Source organism: Haliotis rufescens, unplaced genomic scaffold (assembly GCF_023055435.1).
Source record: "Haliotis rufescens isolate VD_foot unplaced genomic scaffold, xgHalRufe1.0.p SCAF_4, whole genome shotgun sequence".
Taxonomy (NCBI): domain Eukaryota; kingdom Metazoa; phylum Mollusca; class Gastropoda; order Lepetellida; family Haliotidae; genus Haliotis; species Haliotis rufescens.
This window is the reverse complement of record NW_025964112.1, coordinates 56,084,520-56,100,577: the sequence shown is the minus strand read 5'-3', so window position 1 is coordinate 56,100,577 and position 16,058 is coordinate 56,084,520. Positions and strand designations below refer to the sequence as shown.

The 16,058-nt window shown below is 41.3% G+C and overlaps 1 protein-coding gene across 5 annotated transcripts in view; it reads left to right on the top strand.

Moving 5' to 3' along the window:
* LOC124114676 (cytochrome P450 3A6-like) overlaps nucleotides 1–15,218 on the top strand; it is a 47,899-nt gene extending 32,681 nt beyond the window's left edge. For all 5 annotated transcript variants that reach the window (XM_046475362.2, XM_046475364.2, XM_046475371.2 and 2 more), the window contains exons 3-15: nucleotides 1,703–1,799; nucleotides 2,848–2,900; nucleotides 4,855–4,951; nucleotides 6,684–6,800; nucleotides 7,029–7,117; nucleotides 7,908–8,059; nucleotides 8,406–8,536; nucleotides 8,919–9,018; nucleotides 10,296–10,453; nucleotides 11,416–11,504; nucleotides 12,540–12,677; nucleotides 12,882–13,044; nucleotides 14,354–15,218. In XM_046475362.2, the coding sequence (XP_046331318.1) occupies nucleotides 1,703–1,799; nucleotides 2,848–2,900; nucleotides 4,855–4,951; nucleotides 6,684–6,800; nucleotides 7,029–7,117; nucleotides 7,908–8,059; nucleotides 8,406–8,536; nucleotides 8,919–9,018; nucleotides 10,296–10,453; nucleotides 11,416–11,504; nucleotides 12,540–12,677; nucleotides 12,882–13,044; nucleotides 14,354–14,440 (1,471 nt within the window). In that variant the 3' untranslated portion in view covers nucleotides 14,441–15,218. The remainder of the gene's footprint in view (nucleotides 1–1,702; nucleotides 1,800–2,847; nucleotides 2,901–4,854; nucleotides 4,952–6,683; nucleotides 6,801–7,028; nucleotides 7,118–7,907; nucleotides 8,060–8,405; nucleotides 8,537–8,918; nucleotides 9,019–10,295; nucleotides 10,454–11,415; nucleotides 11,505–12,539; nucleotides 12,678–12,881; nucleotides 13,045–14,353) is intronic.
* The last annotated feature ends 840 nt before the right edge of the window (nucleotides 15,219–16,058 follow it).

Genomic DNA, 16,058 nt, shown 5'->3' with positions numbered 1-16,058 from the left:
TTTGAGTAATATTTCTATCTGTTTTTCGAACCATCAATCAACTTTGTAACGTTTAATTATGACGTTTATCATATTTTGAAACACGCAGAATAATAGCATAAAAGCTTTCACCGGCTGACGTCAGTCTCATCATCAATGGGGAAATAACGCCGTCAGTCAATTGTCCGCCGAGGTGAGGATGCTCGTGACAGATGTGTCCGGGGTCCAGTGTCGCTTGTGATTGTGAATGAAAGTTACCCCCAACAAAGCCCCGACCACCCCCCCCACCCCCACACCGCTCTGTCAATACACAAACCGTACACTGTCATTCTTCCACCGGATACCCTGAACTCGACAAGATGGCGGCGCTCGTTTGGTGCAGTTTGACGTGGGTGGTGTAGTCACTGTACTTTAAGTCGCCGTACTAGAGGTCACCTCAGAGTTCATGAAGTGCTTCAGTAAAACAGTATGTTAGTTCATTAGTATATCAGTGCGTTAGTTCTTTCATTCATCAGTATATGACTAAGTTAGTTAAAAAGTTCATCAGTATAAAACTAGTTCATAAGTTATTAAGAGATCGGTTACCTTGACGTGGAACCGGTTTGGATTCACAAGTTTGTTGCGGAGTATTGTAATCCCATCTACAACTGACTCAATTTCTAACATCAACGCCATGTGGGACTACAATCGAGTGCCCAACTGCTGTTCCTCTTTGGTCCTCAAACAATGTAGCGCCAAAGATCTATCAAGCTGTTCACGTCATATAGGGCTTAAAACCACAGCCAAATGTAGGGCTTAAAACCACAGCCAAATGTATATATATATTAAATATGTATAATAAATAACAAAAATGTCATAGCGTGGACATGACATGAAATACATGGCAAAACCTATTATTATCCTTGGAGCATCAGTACCGTCCCCGGAGTCGGGGTCTTGACCCTCATGGCTAACACCCACCACGTCCTCACACAGCAAGCTGACACGCCCACTTTCTATTGTGTCGTCCGACTTCAAACTTGACATATAAGTAACAGCCCTTTTTTATATAACTTGTGAAACATTACACATAATGAATCACCCTTCCCGTCACGACATAGGAATGCAAGTCTTAAAAGTATTTTCTAATAAAATATTACAAGCTTTTACGTAGGCAGACCCTGAAAACAGCAGTCGATTGACCGAATTTAATAACATTCTTGAGAATTTCTCGTTTTTTCTCCCAGAATAGGCGTCACTTAAACATACATGGCGAACCAAATATCTTGGAAATGCTTCCCAAGTGGCCACTGCTCTGGAAAGTCTGGAAAGTGTCTGTAACGCGGATGCTGTTTAAACATCTCCAACTTAACTGTGTTTTAAATGTAAGCCAGTTTTCTCGTGGCTCTTAAATCTGAAAGTAAAAAGTGCTGTTTCGATAGTTACACAATGAATTTGTCTCTGTTGATACAATCTGGAGGTGTCATTTCGATAGTAACATGGCACCGTTTTATCTGTTAATACAATCCGATTCCTCATTTGTGAGGTATTATGGTGAACAGTGTGGCACAGGAACAGCCTGGAAGTAAGATTGCAGAGTATACTGAACCGTATTGAAAGCATGATATTGCGGGGGAGTCACATTAAGGGAGGATGCTTGGAGGCGTGTAAGAGTGAGCTTTGCTAATCCGTAAACCATGTACTCTCGCCCTTCTCCATGGCAACATATAATCTTTGTTTTCAGATACGGCATGTCTGGTTACACTGTGTTCAAGAAAAGGCAGATTCCTGGTCCCACACCGATACCATTTTTTGGTAACCTTCTGCCCATGGCCAAAAGGGTGAGAAGACGTAGTGGTAGACTAACAACTAGTCTCTGAAATGAGCATATCGCACAGAAAAAACAGTTGTTAAATTATCTTAATAACAAAATAAAAAAGGAGCCCAGAGACTCTTCATTTTCAGATACTGCAGAAATCTAGACTTGCCAAACATTATAGACTTGCATGGGCTGTATTTGATATATTTGTATCAGGGTCTGTAAGACAGACTAACGTAGTGGGATAAGAGAACCGCAACGTCCATAGTTTAACATAAGCCTAAGCTAGTCGTATCAATTGCTTTGTGGGTGGGTGAGTGAGTTGTGTTAAACGCGCTTTAACAATATTCCAGTTATATCACCGCGTGATGTGGGAGGAAAGTGATGCAGGTGTTAGACGATTATAACTTCGGTGAAACCCACGAGCACAGGTATGCTAGACACATAATCGGTGCGAACCGGATTCGAACCCACACTCATAGGTTTATGGCGTGCCCAAGGGACGCAACTCTGCACAGTGATAAATATTATAACCAATACATATAGCTAGACAAACGACTTAACTGTTACAAACAAGAACGCACGATGACGCACGGGTGCAGAGTTGCGTCCCCTGGGTACACCTGGATCCAATGATTGTGGTTCGAACCCAGATTCACCCCGATTATGTTTCTAGGTCTACAAGCACCATACCCGTGCTCTGGGGCTTCGCCAAGTTGTAAACGTCTGAGACCTGAATAACTTAGGACTCTCCTTCCAAATTCACCTGACACGCCGTGATATAACTGGAATACTGTTCACAGCGACGTTAAAAGCAACTCACTCCCCCAAAAACTAACGAAAGACGTTCCTAATGATAATTGTAAAACATTATCCATCACATTTTACGCTCGTGGCTCCATTCCAAAGCAAGATAGACTTTGCCTACTCTAATAATTAAGCCAACATAATTTTTATCCAGCTTGGCAGCTCACATGTCTTTTAATGAACATTTACAAGATGTCCACCGTCAAGAAATCTGATCTGTTTTCGGTGCAGATGTACTAAGAGTAATTTTGTTCTTTTTGCAGGGGTTTGTTTATCCTTTGTTGGAGTGGAAAAAAAAGTTCGGACCTGTCTACGGGTAGGTTCTCTTTGCATACAAAACACATACCACGACGCAAACAAATGGGTTACTATATACAAACGGAAAGTTGAATACACTGTAACGTTTACTCTATTTTAATAATAATCAAATGGGCTACGTCTACGCACATTGACAACCCGAGCCCCTTGAGGTGAGTGTGGGGAGGGGGTAGGGAGCAACCACCATCGGTTATCTAGCTTCCTCCGACTTCCTCCTCTCGTACACGCATCTGGTCAACTGGACAGGTCAGAGTTTCACAATCCATGCGGGCCATGTGATGGAAATGCGCACTGAATACTCATCCACCGGACGTGCGCGTGCCAAGTTGATCGTAACACTAACACGCAGAACAGTACCGTGCACAGTGCCGTATGCAGCTGGGGGGGGGGGGGGGGGGGGGGGGGGGGGGGGGGAGATTTTCCTTGTGATGGTTAACTTGAATAAGAGATGAATAATAAATAATCTTATTTGCCTCCCCCCTGTCAAAAAAAACTACGGCCTTGGTGAAGAAGGAAGAGACAATGTTATTGTAGGATGTAAACAATAGAAAAACAAAGTATTACCAAAATAACACAGTTCCTTTTCATACATGTATTAATAACAATCGGACAGAACAAAGTATATATTTAGATAAAGTATATCTTGTACCACAACATACATATGGTATATCAAGTCACCGATTTGCAGATTTTCAGTTGTTATTAGAAAGTGGGATGCAAGCGTTGAATGTCAAACACCTTTAATTTATTTGTAATTTTAGGTTCCAAATGTAAAATCTAATTACAAATTATATTCAATATAAATTCATTTTCGTATGAGTATAAATAACAGAAGCGATTGTGCCCCAGCTGAAAGACAAATCATATCTCTGAAAACGGCATCCTCTCAATAGATAGGCTGACGGATGTCTTCCTTTATGGTGTTTCAAGAATAGCTACTTGGTGATGACAATCCTCTTTAGTAACCACGATGTGTGGGCGTCAAAGGTCATGGCGACTTACTGGATCTGAACGTTAACCTTTACAAGACGCCATGCACTTGCTCCATATATATATTGTCTATGCTTTATTTATTTGTCAATTTGCATTTTGTTAACATGGTATTTGAGAAAGTAGTATGTTGGTAAGGAACAGTCTCGCTTGGGTGTGTTTTGTTACTGTGGTCCTTTTGACTGGGGGCGGTCGGGTAGCCTAGTGGTTAAAGCGTTCAATCGGCACGCCGAAGACCCGGGTTCGATCTCCGACATGGATACAATGTGTGAAGCCCATTTCTGGTGTCCCCCGCCGTAATATTGCTAAAAGCGGCGTAAAACCATACTCACTCACTCACTCTATTTTACTGATACTGTACTGCCGGTAGGGCAGGGCAAGCTTACTCTTTTCGCGGACGCCTGGGGTCATCTCTGTTTATCAGTGATCAATTCATGTAATTTTCACCGCTATTTGGCCCTATATGCCCAATGAAATCTGTTTCGAAGGATAATCGAAACTGGTTATTTTCTGGCATTGACTTTTAAGGCGCCACAATTCGCCGTGTGGTGTAACAGTACCACACTCGCAAGCATCATCTAAATGGAATACTACCCAGAAGCCCGTTTATAAATACAGTAAAATACGTTTACAACGAACTACGGTTATAACGAACTGACAGATTAAACGAACTTATTTTTTGGTCCCGTCAATTTGCCGTATATTTGTTATATTTATGCATGTAACGAACTACGGTTATGACGAACTAAAATTAGCGGTCCCTTTGAGTTCGTTATAACCGTAGTTTACTGTACCATCACGAAACAGCTGGAGAATCTGGAGACAATTAACTCATCTCAACTAATACAGTTTTACATGACACACCCCGTGGAGAAATAACACGTTGCGGATTAAACAACTCCATGTTTGGATTGTTCTGTCGACACCGTCAGTTCCTGATGTTTTCTGTGTCTTCCTTCCAGTGTCTATTTCGGCCACAAGCCTGTTCTAGTCGTGACGGACCTGGAAATGCTGAAACAGATTGAAGTAAAAGAGTTCAACAAGTTCCAGAATCGATGGGTAAACGCTTCTTTCTTCTAGATTCTTATTACTGAATGTTTTCGAGAAGAACACATTTATCACCTAATTCCTCGACATCTCGTTTTCTAAAATGCGTGGATCAACAAAAGAAATAAATACACTTACAGTAAACTACGGTTATAACGAACACGCTTATAACGAACTGACGGATATAACGAACTAACTTTTTAGTCCCGACAATTTTGGTAGTTATGCTGTATATATGCTTATAACGAACTACGGTTATAACGAACTAAAAATAGTTGTCCCTTTGAGTTCGTTATAACCGTAGTGTACTGTATCTTATAATAACGGAAAGCACATTTACAAACAATCAAAACTCTGTTTATTCCAGAAAATATTGCGTCATTCGAGAGTGGCGTTTGTTTGTTAATGCCATGATATACTTTTTCCTGGGAACAGTAACACGCCAAGGAATTAAGAATATAAATACTAATATAAATACACTTCAGTGACCTTCATTATAACATCCACTACAAAAGGAGACAATTGTTGAGTCTTCCGCTCGACCTTTGCACTGTCATGAGGTTTGACGCGAGTTGTTGCGAGTGATGGTATTACCTTCCGATTCGAAACTGCGGACGTGTCCAACAATGTTTACAAGACGGACACTTATACATAGTTACGAAGACCGCAGAGAATGTCGTAAAGGAAAGTGCAACCCACTTAGCATGTATGACGGAATGTTTGATGGTTGACGCACTGCATTATGTTCGAGTTGAAACAGCAGCGTTCATCCATGTGGGTGGGGTTATACGACAATCCAGGCCTACATGTTTACGCATAGACAAGTTATTACAACTTCAGCGATCTGGTGCTGAACTACATTCCTTTGTATATTACATTCCTGTCTAAACTTATCAGCAGTAGAAAGTGTTGCTGCAACTACCTCTTCTGCTGCTGCTGTTGTACAACTACGGCTACTATTAAGGGCGCGTAAACGCTTGGTTAGGCAATTAAGTGACATGAGGTCACTTGCAACGTGTTTGTATCATTATAGCAGCTACAACCACGTCTGTATCAACGCATCACCCAGAAATTGATATGGATTGAGATATACATATCACTGAGCGTAATAAACATGCTTTCCCTGATCAATGAGATTGATATGGATTGATATAAACATATCACTGAGCGTTAAAAACATGCTTTCCCTGACCAATGAGGTTGATATGGATTGATATAAACATATCACTGAGCGCCATAAACATGCTTGCCCCGATCAGTGAGATTGATATGGATTGATATAAACATATCACTGAGCGTTATAAACATGCTTTCCCTGATCAATGAGATTGATATGGATTGATATAAACATATCACTGAGCGTTAAAAACATGCTTTCCCTGACCAATGAGGTTGATATGGATTGATATAAACATATCACTGAGCGCCATAAACATGCTTGCCCCGATCAGTGAGATTGATATGGATTGATATAAAGATATGATTGAGAGCTATAAAGATATGATTGACAGCTATTAAGATATGATTGACAGCTATAAACATATGATTGACAGCTATAAACATGCTTTCCCCGATCAGTGAGATTGATATGGATTGATATAAAGATATGCTTTAGAGCTATAAACATATCATTGAGAGCTGTTAACATGCTTTCCCTGATCACTGGGATAGATGAAGTATGATATTAACTTTGAGAACTACACCTCACAACACAATGTTCAACCATAGTTTTCTGCCCCGTCAGGACATCGACTTGTACCCTAGCCCCATAAACAAGGGCATCTTCTTTGAGAAGGGGGCAAACTGGAAGAGGATCCGGAGCATCATCAGTCCAACGTTCAGCGCCGGCAAACTGAAACAGGTAAGAAAAATGGCAAAACATGAAAAAATTATACAACTCCTACACCGTAGCTCACTGTAAGGATTGTTGTTCTTGATAGTAAGAGCACTGTTACGAGAGCTCCATCATGATCGCTGGGGTGACAGCACCATGCTGTGCTTGTGGTTTCCCCCCCCCCCCCGGAGTGGTAACCGTCTTAAACCTTTGTCATTTGGCAGTCATACTTAAATTGTACTTGTCTCTCTCCAGATGTGCCAGCAAATTAATGTATGCGCAGAGAAGCTGTCTCAGAGATTGAAAGGACTCTCCGTTGGCGGACAGCAAGTTGAGATCAAAGGGTAAGTTTTCGGTTGAGTGGATTCTAAACACGAAATATACGGAATACGAATTCTTCTTCTTATTATTCTTCTTCTTTTTATTATTATTATTATTATTATTATTATTATTATTATCATTATTACCTAACACAGGATGGTGAGTGTGGACGACATTAGCAGTTCCTTTCTTAAACGTGGGATCACGGACCTTATGATGTCTGACTAGTATCCTACTGAATCAACGAAACTATTTAAAGATAGGATCCTGCATACTGTGAAACGTAAACAGTCGAATTTAGACCAACATCCTTCTAGTGTTGTATACTTATTTATACCTAAAATTTATCATCCAAACCCGCCTCCTTACGAAAGATATCGTTTGGGTAAGATCACGCGAAGGAGATGTCGCTGCACTGGATGAAGTTGCAGGCATTGAGACGTCGTCGGTTACATGGCGTCGCCACCACTAATCTCTCTGCCACTGATGATTGTCTAACTGTACTTTTTACACTGGTTATTCTATTAAAAAAACCTGAAAAAGTTGAAAAATGACCCGCGGAATTTCACCTTCGTGTCTTTTGTTATCAAATATATCTGCAAGCTTTGGAGTTTTAAACTTTTATCGACTCGCGTTGATATATTTGATATCACCGAACACTTAGGTGACATTCACTCAATATGCGCTTTGATGTAATTAAGAGACCGCCATTCAACCGTTCCAGAAACTAGCATTGCCTGTAAAGTGACATATCCGCATAGAATGTCGTTCATGACGAGTCGTAGCTCATCGTCTCTTGATGTTGTTTTGCAGCTACCTATCTGCTTTTACGATGGATGTTATTCTGATGACAGCCTTCGGGAAGAATGTAGATTCTCAGCGGAATCCAAACGAGCCCTTCGTCAAAAACGCCTACAACATATTCAAGGATAGCGTATATACCATGCCATTCGTTTTCCTTGCCAGTGAGTAATGTCAGAGTAGTCTCCCCTTAACGCCTAACATGAAACATAATATTCTCCTGATGACATGTATCAGCTGTAAACAGCCGTACTGTAAATTAACTACTCAATCTTGTTTAGTATATGAAACATATCTTAATTTCTTTATATATACAGTAAACTACGGTTAAAACGAACACGCTTATAACGAATGTACGGATATAACGAATTATTTAGCCGTCACCTTTGAGTTCGTATTCAACGTAGTTTACTTTATGATGTTTATTTAAAAAGAATGGTGTGTATATACGTATTTTATTAATATTGCCCGGCGTCCGGCTTAACTCATCTCACTCTGAATCTGTTGCAGCTCTGTTTCCTAGCATGGAGAAGCTAGGCAAGAAGCTTGATATGTGTGCATGGCCCAAGGATGCCGTCAACTTCATCATCACAGCCGTCAGGGAGATAGTGGAGGAGCGACGTCATGAACAGGAAGCAAAGGTAACCATTCTCACATCAGGAGTGAGTGAGTTAGTGAGTGAATGGGTTTTTACTCCGCTTTCAACAGTATTCCAGCTCTATCGCGACTGTACCCACACGTGGAATCGAACCCAGGCTGCCAGCGTGACGAGCGAACGCTTTTACCACTTCCGGGGGCCTTATCCTATGTTTTCACGTTTGATACCATTTTGTTTTCATAAAGACAGTTAGCGTGGTGTGATTTTACGGAAGTATAGACGATATAGAAAGATAAAAACTTCCGGAGCAAATATTAGTTAACACTTCTTTAATTATATGAAATCGTCTTCTTAGTTTGCTTCAGTTTGAGCCAAGTGAGCGCCATTGATTACGTTTGAGGGTATCTCCTTCCTGCGTGTTTCAGAACCACGACTTTCTGCAGTTGATGCTGGACGCTGAGATGCCTGACGACGTGGACGGTGACCACGTTGATGCCAACGCCAACGTCGACAAAAACAAGAAACGTCAGTAGTCTTCTCTTCGTTTATGACATCAAGCTGGGGCACGGGTGGCCCAGTCGTCTAAGGCACCGCGATTCGCTGTGCAGAGTTGCGTCCCTTGGGCACGTCAGAAACCTATGATTGTGGGTTCGAATCCCAGTTCGCCCCAATTATGTTTCTAGGTTTGTCAGCACCATACCCGTGCTCGTGGGTTTCACCGAAGTGGTAAACGTCTGAGACCTGCATCATTTCGGGCTTTCCTCCCACATTAAGCTGACAAGCCGCGATATAACTGGAATACTGTTAAAAGCGGCGTTAAACCCAACTCACTCACTCACTCACTATGACATCAAGCATGTACACGTCATTGATGCAAATGAGGAATTTTGTGATATAACTGCATATGTCATTCACCTGGAGCCAGAGCCCCGCATTGAAGATGCCTTTTGATTGAAGTGTTGTGTTCCTTTCATAACAAAGTAAACTAAACCACTTGACTAATTCACAAAGAAACATTATCGTATTCCATTAACATCGCAAGTGAGTGAAAAGAATTAACGCTGCAGTCAGTAATATTCAAACTGTATCCCGGCTAATGAATATCCAAGAACAAGATTGGTCGCCTACAAAATTAAAAAATTATTGTGCACCATTATTGTGCACTTGAAATAGAATCGCGAAATATCGCGATGATTAATTTAGTAAGCTGCACGTGTGATGATACACAAAAATGGGAAAACAAGCCATTCCGTCATTGAGAACTATTACTTACAGTACTGAAAAAAATTGCAAAGGGCACTTATGATCATAACTAAATGAACTCAACTCAACTCAACTCATTATCTCTAGGAAACGGATATTTCTGGAAAAGCGCTTTTTGCAATTGTTTGTCATTATTGTTATATTTCTTATAGACGGAATGGCTTGTTTTCACTTTTAAAGTATAAGCACCTTTTCAGCTGTCTTCGTTGATCGGGACGGTCGGGTAGCCTTGTGGCTAAAGTGTTCGCTCGTCACGCCGAAGACCCGTGGTCGATTCCCGACATGGGTAAAATGTGTAAAGCCCATTTCTGGTGTCCCCCGCCGTGATATCGCTTGAATATTGCTAGAAGCGGCTTAAAATCAAACTCACTCACTCACTCTTCGTTGATCAATCAATCAATAAATGATTCTATTTCAAGTGGCGAGGACTGTACTATGATGATGACTACGGCCTGAGGATTGGTGCCGTGTTGTCTGTGTGATTGACATCGTAATATGACATCCAAACACCGCAGCTGACTGTATTATGTTGTCTGCAGGTCTAACAGAGGATGAGATTATCGGACAAGCGTTCCTGTTCCTCATAGCGGGGTACGAGACGACGGCGTCGGCATTACAGTACATGTCGTACGCCCTGGCTACGAACCCAACCGTGCAGGACAGGGTCTACGAGGAGATTGACAGAGTTCTAGGAGACGTATGTATATTAATTTTGTTGTTGTAGTAGTAGCAGTAGTAGAAGTAGTAGTAGTAGTCGTAGTAGCAGTAGTAGTAGCAGCAGCAGCAGTAGTAGTAGTAGTAGTAGCAGTAGTAGTAGTAGTAGCAGTACTAGCAGTAGTAGTAGTAGTATTAGCAGTAGCAGTAGCAGTAGCAGCAGCAGTAGTAGTAGTAGTAGCAGCAGTAGTAGTAGCAGTAGTAGTAGCAGTAGTAGCAGTAGTAGTTGTAGTGGTACGCAATATTATTATTATTATTATTATTATTATTATTATTATTATTTCGTAGATTTACGTCATTTTCTCTGACACTTTAATTACAGTGTTTGTAAGATATTTGTTGGCACTGGCATAAACGGGAGCGGCATAAAACAACATGGCGCTATATACGTGAACAAACTCGGTGAACATAAACCGGAAACGTCAAGTTTTTTTGGTCCCACTGAACTTCTGAACGCAGTAAGCCCGGCATGACACCGGGATGTTATACATGGCCACAAATACGTGAAGTGGCGTGCTTAGACCTGTCTCCATGTTTACAAGTTACGCCCACTGTCAAGTGCACGAGGACGACGCCACACAGTCTGATGACCCAGTTATGCAACTATGCATAACTATACAACATATTGTCGATATATGAGGGATAGCTGACGTCCTTTCTTTTCATAAAGGCCGATACAGTAACCGCGGTTACATAACACGATAAATACAAACTTATAAAGCAGATATGTCATAAATACTTTTTGGTTTATCAATAATTCCATAGATATACATGTGCAGGTCTCACGGCGCACTTTCATCTTAGTTGAGCTATGTGTGTCCGTATGTTTAGCGATACCGAGTACAGCTGGATATTGAATGAAAATAACCGACTCAGTCAAGTTAGAGGAGTTCTCACCTGTTTCTACTCAGCTCTGTTTACCCATTGGTTTTATATTTTGTCCAGGAGGAGCCCAACTATGAGAACATCATTAATATGCGCTACATGGAACAGGTGTTCAACGAGTCCCTGAGGATGTTCCCAATCGTCCCCATGTGAGTTGAAGTCCTACCGAGATGGAATTATTTGAGTGTATTAGTCTGAATGAGTGTTGCTTGCATTAGTCTGAATGAGTGCTGCTTGCATTAGTCTGAATGAGTGCTGCTTGCATTAGTCTGAATGAGTGCTGCTTGTATTAGTCTGAATGAGTGTTGCTTGTATTAGTCTGAATGAGTGCTGCTTGCATTAGTCTCAATGGGTGCTGCTTTCATTAGTCTCAATGGGTGCTGATTGCATTAGTCTGAATCAGTGTTGCTTGCATTAGCCTGAACCAGTGTTGCTTGCATTAGCCGGAATCAGTGCTGCTTGCATTAGCCGGAATCAGTGTTGCTTGCATTAGCCGGAATCAGTGCTGCTTGCATTAGCCGGAATCAGTGTTGTTTGCATTAGTCTGAATCAGTGCTGCTTGCACTGGTCTCAATGGGTGCTGCCGGCATTAGCCTGAATCAGTGTTGCTTGCATTAGTCTGAATCAGTGTTGGGGCGGTCGGGTAGCCTAGTGGTTAAAGCGTTCGCTCGTCACGCCGAAGACCCGGGTTCGATTCCCGACATGGGTACAATGTGTGAAGCCCATTTCTGGTGTCCCCCGCCGTGATATTGCTGGAATATTGCTAAAAGTGGCGTAAAACCAAACTCACTCACTCACTCACTCACTCACTGAATCAGTGTTACTTGCATTAGCCGGAATCAGTATTGCTTGCATTTATAATTTAGCTTGAATCAGCGTTGCTGGTGTTAATCAGAGCAGCCTGACAAAGTCATTAAGGGATTGGCACTTACCCAGTACTATGTAGACACAGCGCGCAGCTGTATAGTTGCCAGCATGAAAATAGCCTGAACTACAGGAGTATTAAAATTCCATTAGGTACATAGAGTGTTAGCAGTTCGGATATTCAATTTGGAAAGGGAATACACACACACTAGTACGTAAATACAAACGCTGGAATTGCTTGCTGTCGTAGCCTCTTACCGTTTATCATATAATGTAAAACCACCAGGTGTAATACCGTTTTTCTCATTTTCTCATTTTAGAATGACCCGTGAAGCGATGGAGACAGTGACTATAAAGGGGTACCAGATAGACAAAGGAACAGCCGTGGCTGTTTCAGTCTACGCCCTGCATCACGACCCCGCGAACTTTCCCAACCCGGAAGTATTCGACCCTGAAAGGTACAATATATTTGGCATAGTCTTGTCTAGTATGTAATATCAGTATAAACGTTTGACATACCGTTAACATACATACACATACTGATGTATTGGTCTTTTAGAACCATTTCCATTGCTACGAAATAGACTTAAGTCGATTCCTTTTTGAAAGTAGTTTAAACACGTAATAATTATTCAATTATCGTAAACTTTAAACTATTTCAGGTTTTCGCCTGAAAACAAGAGGAAAATAAACCCTATCGCCTTTCATCCGTTTGGCTACGGGCCACGGATATGTATCGGCATGAGATTAGCGCTGATGGAGGCCAAATGTGCCATGGTCCATATGCTGAGGAGGGTCAAGCTTGTCCGGTCCGAGGACACAGAGGTGAGACATTGCCATCCAACATTACGTTGTTTTTTTGTTGTTTTTTTAAAGGGGCGGTCGGGTAGCCTAGTGGTTAAAGCGTTCGCTCGTCACGCCGAAGACCCGGGTTCGATTCCCGACATGGGTACAATGTGTGAAGCCCATTTCTGGTGTCCCCCGCCGTGATATTGCTGGAATATTGCTAAAAGCGGCGTAAAACCATACTCACTCACTCACTCACTCTTTTTTTTAACGCCGTACTCAGCAATGTTCCAGCTTTATAACGACGGTCTGTAAGTAATGGAGACTGAACCAGACAGTCAAGTGATTGACATCATGAGCATCGATCTACGTAATTGGGATACCGTGATATGCATTAACCATGTCAGCAAGTCTGACCAACCGAACCCGTTAGTCGCCTCTTACAAGAAGCATGGGTAGCTAAACACCAGTTCTTACCCTGATAGCGGTTTCCTATCATTAACATTGCACATACAGGGACCCGTTCCACAAAGCGATCCTAGCGCTACGACTGTCGTAAGTCAGTGTTAAAGAATGGGAGTTACGACCGACTTAGCGCTAAGATCGCTTTGTGGAACGGGGCCCTGGAACGTACAGGTTCGTTAGTTTGGGTTTAACGCCGCAGTATTTCAGTTTTATCACGGCGTGTCAGCTTGATGTGAGTGGAAATTCCAAAGTGATGCAGGTCTCAGACATTTACCACTTGGACATGGTGCTAAATCAGGGCTGTGAATCCCCAGAATGTGGATTCGAACCCACGATAAGAGGACTTCTAAGCATGTCTAAAGGACGTAATTCTGTGCCACCATGTGAATGGGGCACAGACAAATGATGAATTAATTATTTCAAAGATTAGTACATGCATCGGTGTACTTTTCACACAAAAGAAACATTCGCTCCTCAATTTAGAATAAGCGTGAGATAATCGATGGATCATCATCACGGCGTATTTTCTGAGGAAATTATGTAGAGGGGAATGTCCGAGTAACTCTCCATTCCTTTAAAATAATAGAGCAGAGGCCCCTCAGGGGCCGAGGCCCATTATTTTTAAGGAATGGAGAGTTACGAGGATATTCCCGTACTTAAAACTCATCCCTACTTTTACCCTTTGACAAAATATTCTGTAGTTGAAAATATTTGACAGATTCAAATGCTGCTTCAAGATTATGTACGGTTGACAACCAACTCTCCACTCCTGAAAAATAATGGAGAGTTCAAACAATAGAATGACGTCACAGATGTGTCTTAATACACAATTCACTTTTGTGTTCAGTGTACATGAGTTTATTAAGGTGGCTGTTATTTCCAGGTTCCGCTCACTTTCGACAACAACAGGATTATGCAGCCTTTAAACCCAATCCGTCTGAGAATTGAGCCCAGGAACAAAACATGCTGACTTTCAACGATTCCGCTGTTGACGCCCGCTTATGTGTAATTCAGCTCTATATTGTCATGTGACAACCAAATGAACAATATGCATATCACTGTCTCAAGACAAGCCATATGAAGATTATGTTTAAAGGTAGACCTATTTGATATCACGGCGTGTGGAGGATAGCCCGACGTGATGAGGATCGCAGAGTATGGTGCTGATACAGGTGGAAGGATGACCAGGGCGACCCGAGATTTGAACCCTTGTTATATCAGGCTAGGGAGACGATACAAAGAAACTGTGCTTACGATCCAGCGGAAAATACAATAAAACTGCGTTAAGTCGAAGTCCTGGGACAATCGAGTAGCCCGTAGTTCTCGTGGCGGAGTCAACCTCTTTGAACATGCAAAGACAAGGACTATCAAGTTGAATTTTTTAAACGAAAAATCGAAATACTGGATTTCGCGAGGTGAAATAGGGTTTAACGTCGCGTCCAAGATTATTGTACTTATAAAGCAAAGTTCGTCTTAAGAGTTCGACTTGGCTTAATATATATATATATATATGTATCCTTTTATATACATTGGGATGTAAAACTCCCTGTGAACGAATTCATTTACTCTTCTGTGATGTTATTTAACATTCAATATGTTTTGTATATGTATATGTGTATATAGTGACCATATACCGTAGGTTGGCATAGAAGCAATGTGTATGGCTGACGTACGGTTCATATCATGTATCGATCTTTATTGTTTTACAATATATGTACAGTGTTAAGAATAAATGGGAGAAATAATAATCGTTTATTGTTTATCTTTATTATTAAAAGCCATGTTGAAACAAAGAAAATTAATCAAGCACTGCACTGTGTTAAGAACGCTTTGCAGGGGGGAGGGAGGGAGGGAGTGAGTGAGTGAGTGAGCAGGAGTTTTGACACTGCTTGGTGCAATATTCCACAGTATCATTGTGGTGAAATCAGGAATGGTCTTTCCTCATATTACCAATGGTGGAATCGAAACCAGCTCGCCAGTGTCACGTGTGGACGCTTTAACCATCCGAGATGAATTGTTTTGATTCCCCCCAACAAAAAATATGCTTCAGACTGTTAAAAAACGAAATAAATTGCTGTAACATTTTGTTTAAAAAAATTAATAGGCACATGGTTTTAATTTAAACATGAGCATGTTTTGCATCTTTGGCTGAAATATCTAGTTTGTTTTTTGTCTTGTTCCTTTTCGTTGTTTGGTTTTTTTAAAAATTGTTTTGATTTTTTTTCTTTCTTTTTTTTTCGGAGGGATTGTTTTTGTTGTATTTTGTTTGGCGGGGGTGTGAAGTATGCGCGCGCTTCCGATTGGTCTGATATTTTTAAGCAAAATCATTTGATTTACAAAGGCTTAATAAGCAGTGTAAAAAAAACAACGGGAGTGATTTTGTATAGTATTTTATCGCCTGCTCCAAATACCGAAACATAACATAATACACCAGATGAAATACAATCAGATTTTTATTGACAAAATCAGTTTCGCAGTTAAAATCATGCTGTTTTTTTTGTAAAAATGCCATTGTTGTCTTAAACCCAACCAATGTCAGAGTGAATTGGGGGATTATTTCGATAGCGCGTGAAGTGCGCGTGAAATGA